The sequence below is a fragment of the Crinia signifera genome, chromosome 6 (genome assembly GCF_055691185.1).
Source record: "Crinia signifera chromosome 6, ASM5569118v1, whole genome shotgun sequence".
Taxonomy (NCBI): domain Eukaryota; kingdom Metazoa; phylum Chordata; class Amphibia; order Anura; family Myobatrachidae; genus Crinia; species Crinia signifera.
The window spans coordinates 250508702-250527177 of record NC_139222.1 but is presented as its reverse complement, the minus strand read 5'-3'; the positions used below and the strand labels follow the sequence as shown (position 1 = coordinate 250527177).

Sequence of the window (18476 nt, the reverse complement as noted above, 5' to 3'; positions counted from 1 at the left end):
CAAAGTTTATTTTCGAAAGAGTCTGCATCACAAAATTATTGGGGTTCATTTGCAATGGATGTAAGTAGCAAACTGCCAGGTGTAACTCGGTGCCATGTCCGTCTGCAACAGGGCCACTACTGACCAGCACGCTATGTTCCCATTCATGTTTCCCCCTGCAGGTCCTTATGTCTCCTGCTGCCTCTGCAAACATCCCTTTGCAGTTTGATGTCTGCCTTGACGCCACATCCACTTCATTCCCAAGTGCCAGAGACAGGCCCCACTTCTCAGCTGCTGTTCTGTGAAATTGGTAAGTAGCTCATTCATGTGCCCCCGCAACACTGGTGTTCAACCTGTGGCACTCCTCAGGGAGGGCCACAGGTTGAAGACCCATCCCCTAGGTTAAACCCCAAACAAACCAAGCGCGCATGCGCTGTGTGCCAGGTGTACCTCGGTGCCATGTCCGTCTGCAACAGGGCCACTACTGACCAGCACGCTATGTTCCCATTCATGTTTCCCCCTGCAGGTCCTTATGTCTCCTGCTGCCTCTGCAAACATCCCTTTGCAGTTTGATGTCTGCCTTGACGCCACATCCACTTCATTCCCAAGTGCCAGAGACAGGCCCCACTTCTCAGCTGCTGTTCTGTGAAATTGGTAAGTAGCTCATTCATGTGCCCCCGCAACACTGGTGTTCAACCTGTGGCACTCCTCAGGGAGGGCCACAGGTTGAAGACCCATCCCCTAGGTTAAACCCCAAACAAACCAAGCGCGCATGCGCTGTGTGCCAGGTGTACCTCGGTGCCATGTCCGTCTGCAACAGGGCCACTACTGACCAGCACGCTATGTTCCCATTCATGTTTCCCCCTGCAGGTCCTTATGTCTCCTGCTGCCTCTGCAAACATCCCTTTGCAGTTTGATGTCTGCCTTGACGCCACATCCACTTCATTCCCAAGTGCCAGAGACAGGCCCCACTTCTCAGCTGCTGTTCTGTGAAATTGGTAAGTAGCTCATTCATGTGCCCCCGCAACACTGGTGTTCAACCTGTGGCACTCCTCAGGGAGGGCCACAGGTTGAAGACCCATCCCCTAGGTTAAACCCCAAACAAACCAAGCGCGCATGCGCTGTGTGCCAGGTGTACCTCGGTGCCATGTCCGTCTGCAACAGGGCCACTACTGACCAGCACGCTATGTTCCCATTCATGTTTCCCCCTGCAGGTCCTTATGTCTCCTGCTGCCTCTGCAAACATCCCTTTGCAGTTTGATGTCTGCCTTGACGCCACATCCACTTCATTCCCAAGTGCCAGAGACAGGCCCCACTTCTCAGCTGCTGTTCTGTGAAATTGGTAAGTAGCTCATTCATGTGCCCCCGCAACACTGGTGTTCAACCTGTGGCACTCCTGATGGAGGGCCACAGGTTGAAGACCCATTCCCTAGGTTAAACACCAAACATACCAAGGGCGCATGCGCTGTGGGCCAGGTGTAACTCAGTTCCATGTCTGTTTATAACAGGGCCAATACTAACCATTAATTTTTCCCCTTGCAGGTCCATATGTCTACTGCTGGCCACACAGAGAACACTGTGCTTGATGACCGGTTGAACCGATGGCAAAATCTTTGCATTACACCACTTGCATCGTGTGTCATAAAATTGTATTGTTATACTATAATAGTTCAATGTAAATAATTGTATACGAAAAATGATTCTTGAAATGTTGTTTGGTTCAATAAAATTTTATTGAACAATTTTGGATTTTCGACTGACATGAATCATGACCTTTGATGTTGTTTCATTTATAAATAGTTAGAAAGATATAAAAACGCTCAAAAAATGAGAAAATATTCAAAGTGTTTAGAGAAACAGAGAACCAAGATACGCCACAAGGTAAAGTTTCAGAACTGTCATTTGTTTGTAACAATGACCATTGTCACCACTGACCACGCTGCTCCTTCCAAATGTGCAGTGCGTCACATCTGGGGGGAGAAGGTTGGCCAGTGTTGACAATGGAACATTGAAATCAGCACAAATGATATACGCCACAAGGTAAAGTTTCAGAACTGTCATTTGTTTGTAACAATGACCATTGTCACCACTGACCACGCTGCTCCTTCCAAATGTGCAGTGCGTCACATCTGGGGGGAGAAGGTTGGCCAGTGTTGACAATGGAACATTGAAATCAGCACAAATGATATACGCCACAAGGTAAAGTTTCAGAACTGTCATTTGTTTGTAACAATGACCATTGTCACCACTGACCACGCTGCTCCTTCCAAATGTGCAGTGCGTCACATCTGGGGGGAGAAGGTTGGCCAGTGTTGACAATGGAACATTGAAATCAGCACAAATGATATACGCCACAAGGTAAAGTTTCAAAACTGTCATTTGTTTGTAACAATGACCATTGTCACCACTGACCACGCTGCTCCTTCCAAATGTGCAGTGCGTCACATCTGGGGGGAGAAGGTTGGCCAGTGTTGACAATGGAACATTGAAATCAGCACAAATGATATACGCCACAAGGTAAAGTTTCAGAACTGTCATTTGTTTGTAACAATGACCATTGTCACCACTGACCACGCTGCTCCTTCCAAATGTGCAGTGCGTCACATCTGGGGGGAGAAGGTTGGCCAGTGTTGACAATGGTTCCTATGTTGCTGCATTGAAAAAAAAAAACTTATAGATAATAAACAATAAAAACTTAAATAAGTGCAATTTCACAATAAAAATACCGATTCCTTCCTAAAGAGACCAGAGTCAAATCTGGATGGAGATGGATGTTACAAGTTATTACTGTGAAAACATTGTAATTTTAAACTTTTTATAACTCCTGTGAAATCTGAGTTTCATCGTCATCGTGTGTAGGTGCTGATAATGACAGATCGTTAGCTAACGATTCAGGTTGCACACAAGATGTTGTCGCATGATCTGGCTCTCTAACATTTGGAAACATGCCTGAATATCCTGTGTACATTTGGGAATAGGAATAGGTATTTTGTGTGGGAAATACACCCCCTTTCCTCTCGTTTACTGATGCTTTTCTTTGTTTTTCACTTATGTTTTTTTTGTGCGACTTTGCAATCATGTCCTCTGCAATTAACTTCAGAGAAGTAGCAATCAACCCTGTACTGGCAGAAGTTTGTCGATGGCACTCTAACATGATATTAAAGGTATTTGCTGATTGTGCATTAGCATCTGAAATTTTCATTAAACTGTGTGCGTGGCTAGTTGTATTGTCAACCAATTTGTTGATTGACACAGCTATAATATTCAGTATATCCTGAGTAGTTTTGTATTGGCTCTGGCGGTTTACATCAATCTGTTTTACTATGTCTATAAAACCTTTAAAAGTGTTTTCTAAGCTATCTAGTCTTTTGTTTAAAACTTTTTCAAAGTCAACATGTCTCCGCTGCATTTGATCTGCCAAAGCTCTGATATGCAGATATTCTGGTTCTTCTGATGTGTCGTTGTTTCCAAGCTGCCTTGCTTGAGATGCTGTAAGGATAGAGAAATTTTGAAGAACATTCAATTACTTGATTTTATTTGTAAATAATGAAGAGTGTAGTAGAAAACCAAAGATATTGCTGAAATATATTATTACTTACGTATAGGTGTTGATTCCGATTGTCGCACCTCCACATCTCCATCCTCAGACAAATTTTCAATTAAATCAGGCCTAAAAAAACGACCAATTCCGGAGGAAAGTCCTCCACTTGTCATAGGCATATCTTCTGTAATTAAAATTCCCATAAAATATATTATAAACAAATAAATCACACTTTTCATGTAAGGAGTGCATAACATTTCCAAAAAAGTATTACTGTTTAATAAAATACATCCCTTGATTATAAACTGGTTTTATGCCGCAATACACAGCTATTTTTTAAAAAAAAACTAACCTTTTTCTTTTGGATTTACAGTACTCTCGCATTCCATCTGTTGAGAATTTCTCTCCCTTGAGGATCGGTTACCGGAATAATTATCTATGGAACTGCTGTTGAAACCCTCAAACGTTACGTCGGTTACATCAGATGATTCAAGGAAGCATGTGGGTATACTTTGCAATTCAGCCATACCACTGCCATCATTATCTTTCGAACGTTCAAGAACTCGATTGCTGGAATTATTGTGCCTTCTTTCCGCTTGCATTAAATGTTGACGCTCATCTAATGAAGGTAAAAATATTATTAATAACATTTCATTACATTTTGGTACATAGATTTTATGCTATTAAATTATTACCATTTTTACTAGACATATTTTTCTCATTGCTAATTCTGCTGCCTCTTTTCTTTCTAGGATTCTCCTCTTCCTCCTGAATGCCTCCTCGTCTAGAGTCAACACCTCCTTTCACTCCATAAATCATTATTGGGTTTAATCGTTTCTTGATTATTTCCTCCCAGGAAAGCCACTTTATTTTCATCTCCGGTCCGCCACCTGTACCTATCTCATGTCTTCTTTGCATACCCATTTTTTTTTTAGTTTGCCTGCGGCAGTCACTATACCTTTTGATACAATGTTTGGAATCTCTTTGAACACCTGATATAGAGGTGACTTTTTCGGCAATATTATTCCACATCTTTCTTTTCAATTTTGGAGCTGTAGTTGGTGCCCTTGGACCAAACAACATATCATAATATCTATCAACTGCCTCCACCAGAGCATAATTCTCGGACTCATTGAACCGTACGCCACGTTGAGCCTTTTTCAGATTTTCACCACCGGATCCTTCACCAGAAGAATGATGAGATGCTGAGTCATCAGAAAACCTTGCAACCTCATTTGTATCACTTTGCATGCTTTCTTGACTACGGATATTTGATCGCTGCCTATCATTGGGACGCTTCTTTTCTAGACTGTTTTGTGGCCGGCTGTGATGAACATTTTGTAAATGTTGCCTTTTGCTGTGGAACATCTGCAAACAGAATGAGAATTTACAATTTAAACATCATTACATTGCAAAATTGAAATCATCTTTGGTTGAAATAAAAATAAATACCTTCGAATGTCCACTTGTGGTGGCTTTTTGTTTATTGCGCGATGCTTCAACTTTCGCCCTCCAGATTCTAAATTCGGCACTTTGCTCCCAATCCTCCTCAAATCTTTCAAAATCTTCCTCCGTTGTAGAAATATCGGAACGATGTGGGCTTCTCAATGTAGGAGACTGTATAAAAAAGATGTAGTGTTATTGTTTTTAAACAAGCACATAATAAAAATTATTTGCCATGTTCAATTTGCCCTTAGTTTACCTATCTCTTTCAGGAATTTTTATTGTATGTCTAAATAAAAGGCATGTGTGCCAATGACATTCATTGATCACCCAGTTTAAGAAACCATAATGGTTATAGACCCAGCACCCACCCATGTTTTACCAAAGCACACCAAGCTGTAACCGCTACGTTTTGCCTTATAGAAGGCTGCTGTGTCTGTTCCAACTTCTCGAATAATGTGTTGTACTTGTGAGAGCCAAATACCATTTCTTCCAATAAATTATGGTTGGATATTAGGACAACATTTTAAGAAATTGGCGTGTTATAAAATCACCATAAACAAATAAATGGATGTTAGTATTGATGTACCAACACATGGTGATTTTTAAAATCGCATTGGGGCGTGGTGTGAGGGTTGTTGGGGTTGGAATATCATATAGGAGGGTTCACTCTGAGGTGGCAACAGTATGAGCCGCACACCCACAGGCCTTGTCCGTGACACTCGATGCAATGCATATTTACTGATCCAGACTATCATTACATATTGGTGATACTATATTCATAAACCCAAAATAATTTTAATTACCCGATGTCTTCCATTGCTTTTCTTTCTAGTTCCAACAAGGCTTGTCGTCTTCAAAGCCATCTCATCCAGTTCTTGATGCTCTGTATTTTTATGCACTGAATCTTCTGAAGAGGAATCCACTGGTGAAAAAAGACTTCTTTCTGTAGACATTCCTAATAAATACAAATGTCATGATTGAGCATGGTCGTTTCAATGTACAACAAAAGATCCCCATGTGCTAAACTTGCACAGTGAATACACCCAGTTGAATAACTTTATAACAGATGCCCATAGGCGGGGTGTGGATCATGTGTGAGAATGAAATTATATATGTACAGTCATAAAGTCGTCCCCACTAGTGCAACTTCCCTGGAAGGTCGACCTGACTTAGGTCTAAAAAGGACAAGGTCTTAATGAGTTATGTTGGAATTTGAATAGAGATCGACAGGTCATAAGATGAGCAGGGAATTTCCAGCACTTATGTGGGCACGACATATAACTGTAGAAATAAGGTCAGTCTGATTGATTACCGCTTGTATTAGAATGACTACTGTTTATGCCAGACTAATATACAGACACACCCGCATAGGCACACACAGCAACTCACACACATATAAAATCCACATATATAGAAACTGCAACATACTTCACATGTACACACATAACAGGACGGACATATGCACATACACCCACAATTCATATATGGCATTAACAGACACAAATCCATGTATACACACAACAACATATGCACATACACCCACATCCATACACACAGCGTTATATGCACAAGAACCACCATCTATACACACTTCCACAAACATCACATGTATACACATGCAGTTGCTACAGATGCACATACACCCACAATTATAAACTGCAACTTTCAGGTACACAGACACATGTATGCACACAGCTACATGTGCCCATACATCCACATATACTGTAGACCAACCTCTCTAAATACAGTGACATAATAGCCCTTACATACACACAAGCAACACATACATAAATAAACAAAGCAGCATCTACATAAACACACAATACACATACAAATCCTCACACACTGCGACTGCCCCCTCACACCTCTAAAAGAGCCATCTAGCTATTTCTTTATTCATAAGATAGTTGGAGGTGGTCAGCTGGATGGGCTTTATGGCTGCGAGGAAGACACAGGGGCTTTCTGCGTGTGACAGGAAGTCACGTCTCCTCCTGTGACTGAGCTCCTCCAGCAATGCTGCTATTCACTGCAGCGCTGCTCCATCACAAAGCATTCTGGCTGGCACGCAGGGGCTGGAGTTTAACAAATGCTGCTGGTCAGGCAGGGTGCACCCTTAAGACGTTCCCCAACAAGAAAGTGCAAAGCTTTGAAAAGTGGCCATGCTGACCCACCCCAACCGTGCACACTTCAAAGCTCATATAACAGTACAATTTGAATTTATCCCCTTAACAACCAAGCACTAAAAAGAACCAATTTGGAAATATGAAAGACATGCCACACACAAGGAGAGTATCGTTTAAAGGACATGCTAAAATCTCACTAACAACGGACAAAACTAAAAAGCCCTAACCTGTGGTTAAATTCAAGGACAACGCTGTCGAGCAGAAGGTTCCATTTTAAAGAAAATAAACAATAGAAACAGCGCAGCAATACTGTACAAAACAACTAATAAAATAAAGGATATTACTCACTCTGTTTGAAGACACGCGGTCCGAACGTGGAAGGGGGCTGCTGTGATCCACTGCACTACGGCCATTAGACACAACACTGTCGGCATCCCAAAATGGTGGATGCGTTGCGCAGCACGTTCTTTTTATACAATACGCGTAAGTTTCGCTTAGCGAAAAAGTCACGCCCATTTTTCGATACATTTCACTTTTTTCACTTCTTGCTGTCTCCGGAAAAAAAACCTTTGAATACCTCGAAAAAAAAAATAGCGAAAAAGGATTCTTGATGCGAAATAAACGAAAACATAATGTTAAACGTAAAATAGTTTTTTTCGGAGCACATTGAATACCCCCCATAGTGTGCCCTGCATTAAGCAATTATACAATGTGAGACCTACTTTCTATACCCTCAAGAGAATCTTCAACGCACAGCAAAAGACATTCACAACTTTTTGTTCAACCTATGTTTTAATTGTACTCGCCTTAGCAAATGAAGGTACACACAGTATATACCATGTATGTAACCTTTATAATATATATATATATTTTGACCATGTTTCCTTGGTTTGTTTCTTCAGGCTGCTATAGATCAACATACACAGTGCCGTGGACAAACACAGCAATCAGCCACATAAGACAATGAATTGAGCAGACAATTTAGTACATCCCATTGAGCCATCTTTCCTGTATACCAGGCATGTCCAAACTGTGGCCCTCCAGCTGTTGTGAAGCTACACATCCCAGCATGCTTTGCCATAGTTTAAGTATTCCCGAATTACAAAACTGTGGCAAGGCATGATGGGACTTGTAGTTTCACAACAGCTGGAGGGTCATAGTTTTGACATGCCTGATGTATACCATCAAATCCACCAAAACAGTCTCCCTTCTGATGACATGCAATGAGTCTGTGTGAGTGCAAAGCAGATTCTGAGCACACCAGAGAAGTTTTGAAAAGGAGATAATGATTTTATATATGCAATCAATATTTGCTATATTTAATCTTTTGGGTAGCCGAAAAATTCTGGACATACCTATTCAATCTTGGCCATTTTTGCTGCCATGCAGATTCAACAGCAAAATTGTCAAAAATTTGTCAGTTTTCAACAATAACACATGAATCCACATGTCTTCCGACTGTGCCGATGTTTCTGACAGACTGAAAATCAACACTAACATTGAATAGGTTGAATGTAAATAATCCCAGAAATTGTGGGAAAGTGCAGACATTTCAAACTGTCAGAAATATCATCAGGGACTGAGGGGCAGATTTATTAAGCTCGGTGAAGTGATAAAATTGTCTGTTTTTTATCACCGGCCAATCAGCTCCTAAATGTGAAGTTACAGGCTTGGTTTGAAAAATCACAGGTAGGAACTGATTGGCCGGTGATAAAAAAAACCGACAATTTATCACTTCACCGAGCTTAATAAATCTACCCCTGAAAACCCCCAATAAAGGAGAGAGAGAAAAATAACCCCCCTCGGTAGTACTGCGGCTTTAACTGCAGCCAATGAAACTACTGTTAGTATTACCTGCTTATCACTGCATTCCGGGATGTTCTCAAGTACACAAATAATAGTCATTTAATGTGTGTGTACTGGCAAGGTTTCACATTTTTTTCCTTCAGTATCTTTGTACTGTTTGTTTATATACATGTTTTGTGGAAGCCTTGGTTTTAAGTAAATAATGTATTCTCCCCGTGTTTGTGTGAGTTTTCCCCAGGTACTCCGGTTTACCCCCCATAATTCAAAAATATACTGCTAGGTTTTTCAGCGCTGAAAACCCTGCTGCACTTTTATTTTTAAAAATGATACCCATCACTCTAGTGTTCCCCCCCTCCATCTTTGCACTGGGATGCGGAAATATGTAGTACTCCCAGCCACTGGAGGTAGTACTACACACCCCTGCATGCCTAAAAACTCAGACACTTATGCTAGGTACAAACCAAAACGGCCATGATCGTGTGACCTTTTCCTTGAAATCGTACGATGGTCACACAATCTGTTGGAGATCACGATCTGCACCCAGTTGAAGGAAGATAGACAAATCCTTACTGCAGCAGGTAAAATCTCCAAAGCGTTCAAAGGACCAGCGCATCGGAATCGCATTGAAAACATGCCCAATTCTGCTTTTATTTTTTACTATGTACAATCGGTCGAAATTGCATTAAAATTGGGGGAATTGAGGCCAAATCGTTCTGGTGTACCGAGCATTATACACACTACATCCTCATTGCTTCTGCAGAAGACTTGGCTCCTGACGCTGGATGCAGAAGACACTGCTTCAGGAGGTAAGTAATTACAGAATAATTAAGCTAATTGAAAACTTCCAATTGCTTATTGAGTCCTCGCTAACAATTTATGTTAAAACCCAGCTTGCTCTAGAGCTGCAATCGAATATCAAAACCCCATGGCTGTGGGAAATCCCTACTCTGCTGGTTTTATTTTTTTCTTTCCCCAACTTCCTGCACTCATTGGAATCCCCCAATCTCCTTCTGATGGAGACTGTGAGAAACAAAAGGAATTTTAGAAAAAACAAAAATGTGCAAAATGCACAAAGTGATTACTATCGGAGGGCAAAAAAAATTCCCTAAATCCCGCCCCGTTTTCCTTTTAATTGAAATCCACCCCATATCAGAAAATTGCATCTGAAAGTTAAGCCAGGTACACAATGGAACGACGGGGATTCATGTCGACACCCTCATCAACCCAGATCACCAGTTCACACTGGAGCGATGTTGATGAAGGACAGTACGATCAATGTTCCGTGATTCATTACCATGCATGGAGTCGATAGCAATGTTGCTAGGTTTGATGCGGAGCACATCAAGCCTAGCTTCATCAAAAGTGATCACTGGAGCGCTTGTGCTCACATATGACATGAACCTTTTCACCAGCAAAGCCTGAAGGTTCCCATACTGTGCGATCTTCAGGCTCTGGTGCAATGCTCATGGGACCGCACACTGCATCTGACCTGATGTCAAAAACATGCGATTTTCACACTTTTTTTGCAGGAATCGGATATAAAGAGCAGAAATCACTGTTTACCTGAATTTTCTCTTCTAAGCAACTTAAATGATCACAAACTAAAATGTAAGCCTTATGCCCTCATTCAACATGGATCGTATATAATCAGCTGCTCAAAGCAGCATACCACCTCCTTCCTGTATTTGTGATTGCTAATTCAGGATGAACATCTCGACCCTCGCTCGCAATGTTCATCTGCGACTGCAAGCCTGAGTATAGGTGCCCACACGCAGATAGATATCAGATCCAATCCGATATCTAACTTTAAATGATTGGTCGCTCTGATGAGTCAGAAACGGCCATATAATAGAAAAAAAATCTTACTGTGTGTGGACGGACGCGTTAAGTCTGCCTTTACTCAGACTTGCAGTCGCGGGGGGCATTGCATTCCAAGGAAACGAGACACCGTCCTTAGCCAACTCCTCTCCCTGCAAACACCCTGGCCTATCATGCAGAGGCGTTCACATTTCTAATGGGTCCTGCACATGCACAGCGTCCAGATAATCGGGAAACTAACCAAAGCAATCCAACCTGCATAACCCCTTTAATCCGGACCCATAGAGTACAGACCTACTCCAAAATCCTAAACCCACTGTACCAAAAGGTTATCGCTAGGCCCAAAATTAGCCGGAAAACTAGATTTTCTGTATAAATCTAGAAATCCGCTACTTTTGGAAAATAGTTTCAATTTATTAAATGTTTAGCAAAACATTATAGAGACCCATTATTATTATTATTATCTATTATTTGCTTGGCGGAACAAGGTGTATGTAATGCTATAAAATAGCAGGGTTGCCAGAATGGTTTTTTAGGTTGGGGGGGGGGGAAGGGGGGTTGCACCCTAAATTCCTATATGTCACCCCCCCCCCCCATCATCATCTTATGCCGCAAAACAAACAACCGCCCATAGGGCATTGTGCACTTGATCACCATTACGCGCTGCTCCATATAGCCTACAGACCGAGACCCGGGTGTGGGGTATGCGGATAATCAAATGGATAGGGACAGTGCACAGAGTATTATTTGAATTTTTTTTTTTTAAGTTTCTTAAAAGGAGATTTGGCATGGGGGGTGGGGGGTGGTTGTGAAAATAGCTCGGATAAATCTAGGGCACCTTGAACTTGGAAACTACCACTGTAAGTGATCCTATAATTATCATGGCTGCAAATCCCTGGGCAGGCACTTCCCAATAAACAAAAAGGCATATAAAGACTGTAACAGGGTCGCTGTCAAGTCAGGACACAGCAGGCAGCATTCAGTGTTTGTGCAAGTATTTAATGTCAAACATGCAGCAAACAAACTTCACATGAAAAAAACAAAAGAAATACATTTTCCATCCAGCGCTCTGTATGTGCGGTGTCTCAGTGCCTCCAGGCACTGACAGTCCTAATCCCTGGTGCTACAATACTTGGGGGAATACAAACTGGACACTTTTTGGCATCAGCACCCCGAGCAGCAGACTGAGCAGGCTTTAAATCCCTGCTAATGCAATCAGACCAATTCCCAGCTGTGGCTGTGAAGGCCTGAAAACCTGGACTGGAGCCGTGTGGTTGAAAGCCCACCCTTCTCTCCCTCAAGCACATCTCATAGTCCCTATCCTGGCTTTGCCATGAACCAGGCTCTCTTACCTGGCTACAAAGCACTATGGCCCTTATTCTGGTTCACTCGCAAAGGCAAATTCCTTCACAAATGGACAAAACCATGTGCACTGCCAGGGGGGGAGAAGATGTAAGATGAGCAGAGAAATTTAGGTTTGGGCGAGTTATTTGTTTCTGTGCAGAGAAGATACTGACTGCTTTATTTTTACACTGCAATATAGATCTCACTGAAGTAAAACTCCACCCAAATCTAATTCTCTCTGCCCAAGTTACATCTGCCCCACCTGCGGTGCAGATGGTTTTGTCCATTTGAAAAGGAATTTGCCTTTGCGAGTGAACCAGAATAAGGGCCTATATGCTGGATGGATTTTGTTTGACCATGTACAGGGAATTTGTGACCAGGGAAATACTGCACTACCTGGTAACGCTAACCCACACAATTTTTCTGGATTTGGCCGATTTGCCAAAATGCTGTGGCTTTGGGTGTGAAGTTAGAGGTAGCGACTGAGCTGGATCAGTTGGAAAGGTAGAATTAAGAACGGAAATATCTAGAAGCTTCTTAAGAGCAGTCAAATGTGTTAATTTTGAAACATTAATAACTTTGAAGCCTTGGGTAAGAAAGCCTAATGCTGGGTACACACCAGGACGACTAGGGCCCGATCCCCACAATCTAGATCCAATTCCGATCAATTGGATGTAGATTGTGTGCTGATTGGGCCCTTTTCTGACCTGGTGTGGACCGATACCGATCCGATGCGCGGTCCCGCGGGTCGGTCGGTCGTTATTGAGATCCTACCTGCTGCAGCCGGGTGCGGGTCGCCATCGGATCGGACCCGCTCACGGTGCACATCGTGAGCGGGTCGTGCCCCCCCGCGTCACTGTGAGCGGGTCGGACGAGACACTGACGACCCGCTCACGATATGCATCGTGAGCGGGTCGTCCTGGTGTGTACCCTACATAAGAATACAATCTGCACTACCATTCGTCTCAGTGACTAGGGAGAGTCTGTATTGTATGATGGGCTGGCTTATTACAGTGCTATATTCATCTTCTAAACAAATTTTCCAATAATTACTAAAATTTTCTACTGTGCACACACTTCATTGTAACGTTGTATGCTCCCACAGGTCACTAGTAACACCCCCCGTTGTCTGTACCTGCAGCTCAACCCTTTCAGTGCTAAATATCTGCTAAAAATGCCAGCGTAGCTCACATTTGATATATAAATTCAAATAAAGTGTGAACAAAGATTATATTTCCTATAAAGATAAACATAACAGGTCATTATGAGGAATACAGATGTTTGCTTGCCAATTTTCACACCTATTTTGTAGCAGAGGTTGCCAGTCCAAATGGTTAAATAGAAAGCAGCATTACACTCCCAGGTTGGTGATGTATACAGCGGCACACCAATTTAATCAATAAATGTAAACATCCTTATTAGAAAACAATTCTTATTAAAGAAAACACCCAGCATTAGTCAGCGAGAGAAAGGTTACAGTGCAGTCATATTTGGGTATTAATCATATTCACCCTTTCATCATCATTTTATTGGATTTAGGGTGGCCAATCCGATTTGGCTCCAAATAGTCTGGGATTTCGGGATTAGACTCTGCATGTGCAGTCTAATGCCGGGCAGCATCTGAGCACCCACTCAGACGCTGCCTGGATGTTCCCAACCCCGGAGTGCGGCCTGTGCAGCATGACAGTAAGAGCCTAGGCCGCGCAGCGCAGGTCACACTGCCCACTCTGCTGCTGCAGTCCGGTGTACACCCACTCCGCTGCTGCTGCCGCTTCTGTCCGGCAGCACAGCACCCCCCCCCCCTTTCTTTCTGCTGCCAGTGCCATGCTCCCAGAGGCACCATGCACCCACTGCTGTTTGCCCTGCTTCCGGCTGTCCGCCCATGTAAGTAAATGTGCGGGTCGGCCGATTGTAATTGTGGACGCGCCTCTCTCCCGAGTCCTGTCCAGTGAAGATGCATAAAGATTTTTTTTAATAAAGTTTATTGACTTTGAATATGGACACCTATGACTTCTGCCAAATTTTCCCACTTAAATGCAGTCAAATTAATTGAATGGCAGATGTAAAGGGGAGGTGGTGTTTTAGGAATTAGGTAAAGAAAGTACAGGTAGAGAAGGGAAGGAGGGGGAACCATTGAGGGTTAAAGCCAATACATTAATAACTATTAATTGTTATAGTTACCTTCCTCCAAGAAAAAACAAACAAGCAAATAACCAAACATAACTTCTAGACATGCGATAAAGAACCGGCCCCACCACACCCCCAATAACATACAAAGGAGTGGCGCCTCACTGCAGTGCTATTCCGCACCTCACATGTACAGAGAAGAACAACTGATTGTATAAGTTGAGATATAGAGCCACTGATTAATACAGATCCTAACTTAGGGCCCAGTGCTCCAATTGCTCTTACTATGGGGAAGATTTACTAACCCGCTTTGTAAATCCATTGGTCACAGCCACTGGTCCTATCTCAACAGAAATAAATGTTAAACCAGAATGGATAGTATGTATTTCTGTTTCTGGTTTAAATACATCGGTCAACGCAGCCCCTTTGAAACAAGATAACAACAAAGAAGGTGGAGAAACGCGTAGAGGGCCACAGGGACTCATACTGGCAAGAACACAGAACCGGAACTGGAGAGAGTACTCTGAGAAGACCGCAATTACGAGGACTGTACCAGCGGTCGGAGTCACTCATCAGGTACTGGAAGCCAGACCCCTTATCTTGCTGCTAACCCTCAATTGAGTTTTAAATACCACTGATATGTGCACATAAGTGGGGGAATGAAAATACATTGTGGATAGTGTTCATTCTAGCACCTGCTATCTTTGAAATCCCATGCAGTTCCTCTTCCCTGCCTGGGGTGTCGCTGTCTGCTGTGGTCTGTATATCAGCACTGATATGCAAACCAGACCTGTACTAGAAACACCACAGCAGACAGCGACACCCCAGGCAGGGAAGAGGAACTGCATGGGATTTCAAAGATAGCAGGTGCTAGAATGAACACTAGTGGATATAAATAACAAAAGTAACCGGTATTCCCTATTAGAGGATGTTTTGAATGCATACTAACTATCCCAATATAAGGAACTGAAAGCAATTGAGCATTGACTAATTCTATGTTTGTTAGTCGTGTCTGTGTTGTTGGCCTACTGTGTGATTATTTTAAAAAAAAAAAAACTTTATTATTTTGCACAGCGCAGCTCCAATCTCTTTTTTTTTTTTTTTTTACTGCCCATGGGGCCTGGTTGAGATGTGGTTGGTGGCTGCATCGCTGCTGCTGCTTGCTTGGACAGACAAACATGGCAATGCAGAAGGAAATGAATTTATTAAATAACATGGAAGTTCTGTTTCAGATAAGATGTTTCAGATAAGATGTTGCTATGGGCAACCAGAGGCTACCTATCCTCTTCTAGAAGGTGATAAATAAATAATTAATTAAGACATAGATTCGGATTGGCTGCTTTGGGCAACACACCATTTTCAACAGAACTCCCTCCAGCATTTGTGGTCCAGTGCTACGTCCTAGTATGCAGCTTCAGGTTACTTTTTACAGCATTGGTGGCCGCCACACTTCCATCCAATAAATCTTTATCAGAAGACAAAGACGCTTGCCTTGGTACTCCTCACTCACTACCGCTTTTGCCACCACCCCTCCCCTAAATGACTTCAGACTGTCAACCTCTTTGCGCCTGCAGCCGTAGTGCTTCCAATGAAGGAGGACACCATACTGCAAATGAGTAGTTCTAGTCCGGCACATTTTCAAAGAACCGGCATCGATACTTTGTGAATGTGCCTTCACTTGACCAGGACCTGAATTAGTCTCATGGTTATGAATGTTCGATGCGCATTTCCAGTCAAGATTAATTTAGATAATATACAACGGGCCTTATTCAGATCTGAGCTCAGTACAAATGTGTTCGGAAAATGGGCAAAACCATGTGCACTGCAGGTGGGGCAGATGTAACATGTGCAGAGAGAGTTAGATTTGGGTGAGTTATTTTGTTTCTGTGCAGGGTAAATACTGGCCGCATTATTTTTCCACTGCAATTTAGATTTGAGGTTCAGCACACCCCACCCAAATGTAACTCTCTCTCTGCACATGTTACATCTGCCCCACCTGCAGTGCACATGGTTTTGCCCATTTTCCGAACACATTTGTACTGGGCTCAGATCTGAATAAGGCCCAATGTGAAATACTAACATTAAAGATATGAAGCCTCAGGAATATCAGACATACATAGAGGTCGGTTCTGTCAATGGGTAGTATTCAATGCGGCCGGCGAGGGGGTTAAACAGCGAGGATTGCAGAAAACCAGTGATCCTCGCTGTTTAACCCCCACGCCGGCCGCTTGACCCTATTCAACATTCCGGGGGAATCCTCACCGTCACAGGACGGCAAGAATTCCCCAAAACAGCGAGGCCCGCGGCTAATGCAGAAAACTCTGTATTTAGCCGCGAGGCTCGCTGCTTCTGGAGCCGCATACGCCAATTCCCCCTCGCTCAAAAAACGGAGCAAGGGGGAATTGGCGTATGAGGGGGGGTGCGTTGAATACTGACAGCGAGCAGGAAGCCCTGCTCGCTGTCGACGCTCGCCCACGGCATTGAATACACCCCAATATGTTACTGTACAAACCAAATGGAGAAAAGTTGAACACCACAGGACGGAGAAAGAGTAATATAAGCTTCAGGGTATTATACACCTGTATATCTACAGGACCATTATATTGCATTGTATTATACAACTTCTCAGTTCTTTTTCTTTACTTGTGACAAACCTGAAGAAATTATTACAGAATACACTGAAATCTCTGTTGTCAATACACTAAAATAACCCTTTGTCCAGTTATAAGGAGCTTATTCGGGAGCACAGGCTGCAAATGCCGTGGTTATTACATTGCCGATCATCACTGCAGCGTGTTCTTCATGTGTGACCGAGCCAAGGCTGCAAGGCTCATCTCTTTAGTAAGGCACATATGAATTACACAGGTTCTGGGGTTGGCTTATTGGGACCAGGTGTGAGAGCGAGGCAGACTTGAGGTAATCATCTCATCTGGTGCTAATCAGGCAGCTAAATAACATGTATAATTCATATAGTAGGTGTCCCTTATAAAACGGCTGAGCTGGCAATTGTAGAGAGAGAGTCCTTACATCAACTACCAGCAGCTCTCTCCTTACACATTATCAATTGACCCTCTCCATGCACATTCATTACACTCAGACAGGCAGGAGAGTAACACACTATGCAATTATCAGCCAATAATCGATTTGTTGGATCACCTCACACTATTCCCTAGGAGGGCAACTAAAATGGTACAAGGCCTACATCATAAAATGTACCAGGAAAGATCTTAACATGTATAGTTTATGCCCCTTTCAGACCGCACTTTTAAAACGGTAAATTGCCGTTTTTTTACCGTTTTAAAACGGTAATGTGTGCGGTCTGAAAGGTCCAGTCCCACTTAACCGGTTAGAAAATGCCGTTTTTTCTAACCGGTTAGAATGCAGGGTCCTACCCGTTTCTGAACCGGTATTTTAGCGCAAAAATCGGCTCAGAAACGGTATTTAGGACCCAGCCAATGAGCTGGGTCCTAAATTCAGCACAGTGAATACTTAATGAGCGCTCATTAAGTATTCACAGCACTGGAGCCCCCCCCCCCCCGCGCGTGTCGACACCCCCCGCGCGCGTGTCGACGCCCCCCGCGCGTGTCGACGCCCCCCCGCGTGTCGACCCCCCCCCCGCGCGTGTCGGCGCCCCCCCCGTGTCGACTTACCCCGTGCCGGTATCTCCGTTGTGGTTCCCGGCACTGCAGCTCAGTATGCTCGGAAAGCACTTATGAAAAAAGTGTCTTTCAGAAAATGGCTGCCCCCCATACGGAAGACAGTTTTTTTAAACAGGGTTTCCTATGGGGCAGCCATTTTCTGGAAGACACTTTTTTCATAAGTGCTTTCCGAGCATACTGAGCTGCAGTCCACAACGGAGGTACCGGCACGGGGTAAGTCGACACGGGGGGGGGCGCCGACACGCGGGGTGGGGTGGGGGGGGCGTCGACACGCGCGGGGGGCGTCGACATGCGCGGGGGGCGTCGACATGCGCGGGGGGGCGTCGACATGCTCTCGGTCGACACGCGAGGGGGGGGGGGGGAGCTGCACGGAGGGGAGGGCTGAAGGCTGCACTGGCTTTGACCCTGTATTTGGAAAGTTTCCAAAAACGGGTCTGCCAGTGTCAAAAAATCGGCACTTAAACGGTAATATACCGTTTAAGTGCTGCGGTGTGAAAGGGGTTTTATCTGGCAGACCCGTTTTTGGAAACGTTTCCAAATACAGGGTCAAAGCCAGTTATGCGGTCTGAAAGCAGCATTAGAGCACAGAAGGGAAAGGGGGGGGGAACATGATAGAAACTTTCAAATATATGA

General features: G+C 43.6%; 2 protein-coding genes across 5 annotated transcripts in view; both read right to left on the bottom strand.

Annotated features, from left to right (window-relative positions):
• The window catches only part of KNDC1 (kinase non-catalytic C-lobe domain containing 1), a 121363-nt gene that overhangs the window by 95321 nt on the left and 7566 nt on the right, over positions 1–18476 (bottom strand). The window lies entirely within an intron of this gene.
• On the bottom strand, positions 1705–7901 carry LOC146009186 (uncharacterized). Of its 2 annotated transcripts, none has more exons than XM_083149306.1 (7): positions 6832–7901; positions 5770–5921; positions 4973–5137; positions 4216–4888; positions 3873–4139; positions 3579–3704; positions 1705–3468 (listed from the first exon to the last, which is right to left on the bottom strand). In XM_083149306.1, the coding sequence occupies exons 2-7, from the start codon at positions 5917–5919 to the stop codon at positions 2795–2797; spliced, it is 2055 nt and encodes a 684-aa protein (XP_083005432.1). In that variant the 5' UTR covers positions 5920–5921; positions 6832–7901; the 3' UTR covers positions 1705–2794. The 2 variants fall into 2 exon arrangements, with proteins under 2 accessions (XP_083005432.1, XP_083005431.1); XM_083149305.1 differs by having other exon boundaries at positions 7438–7898.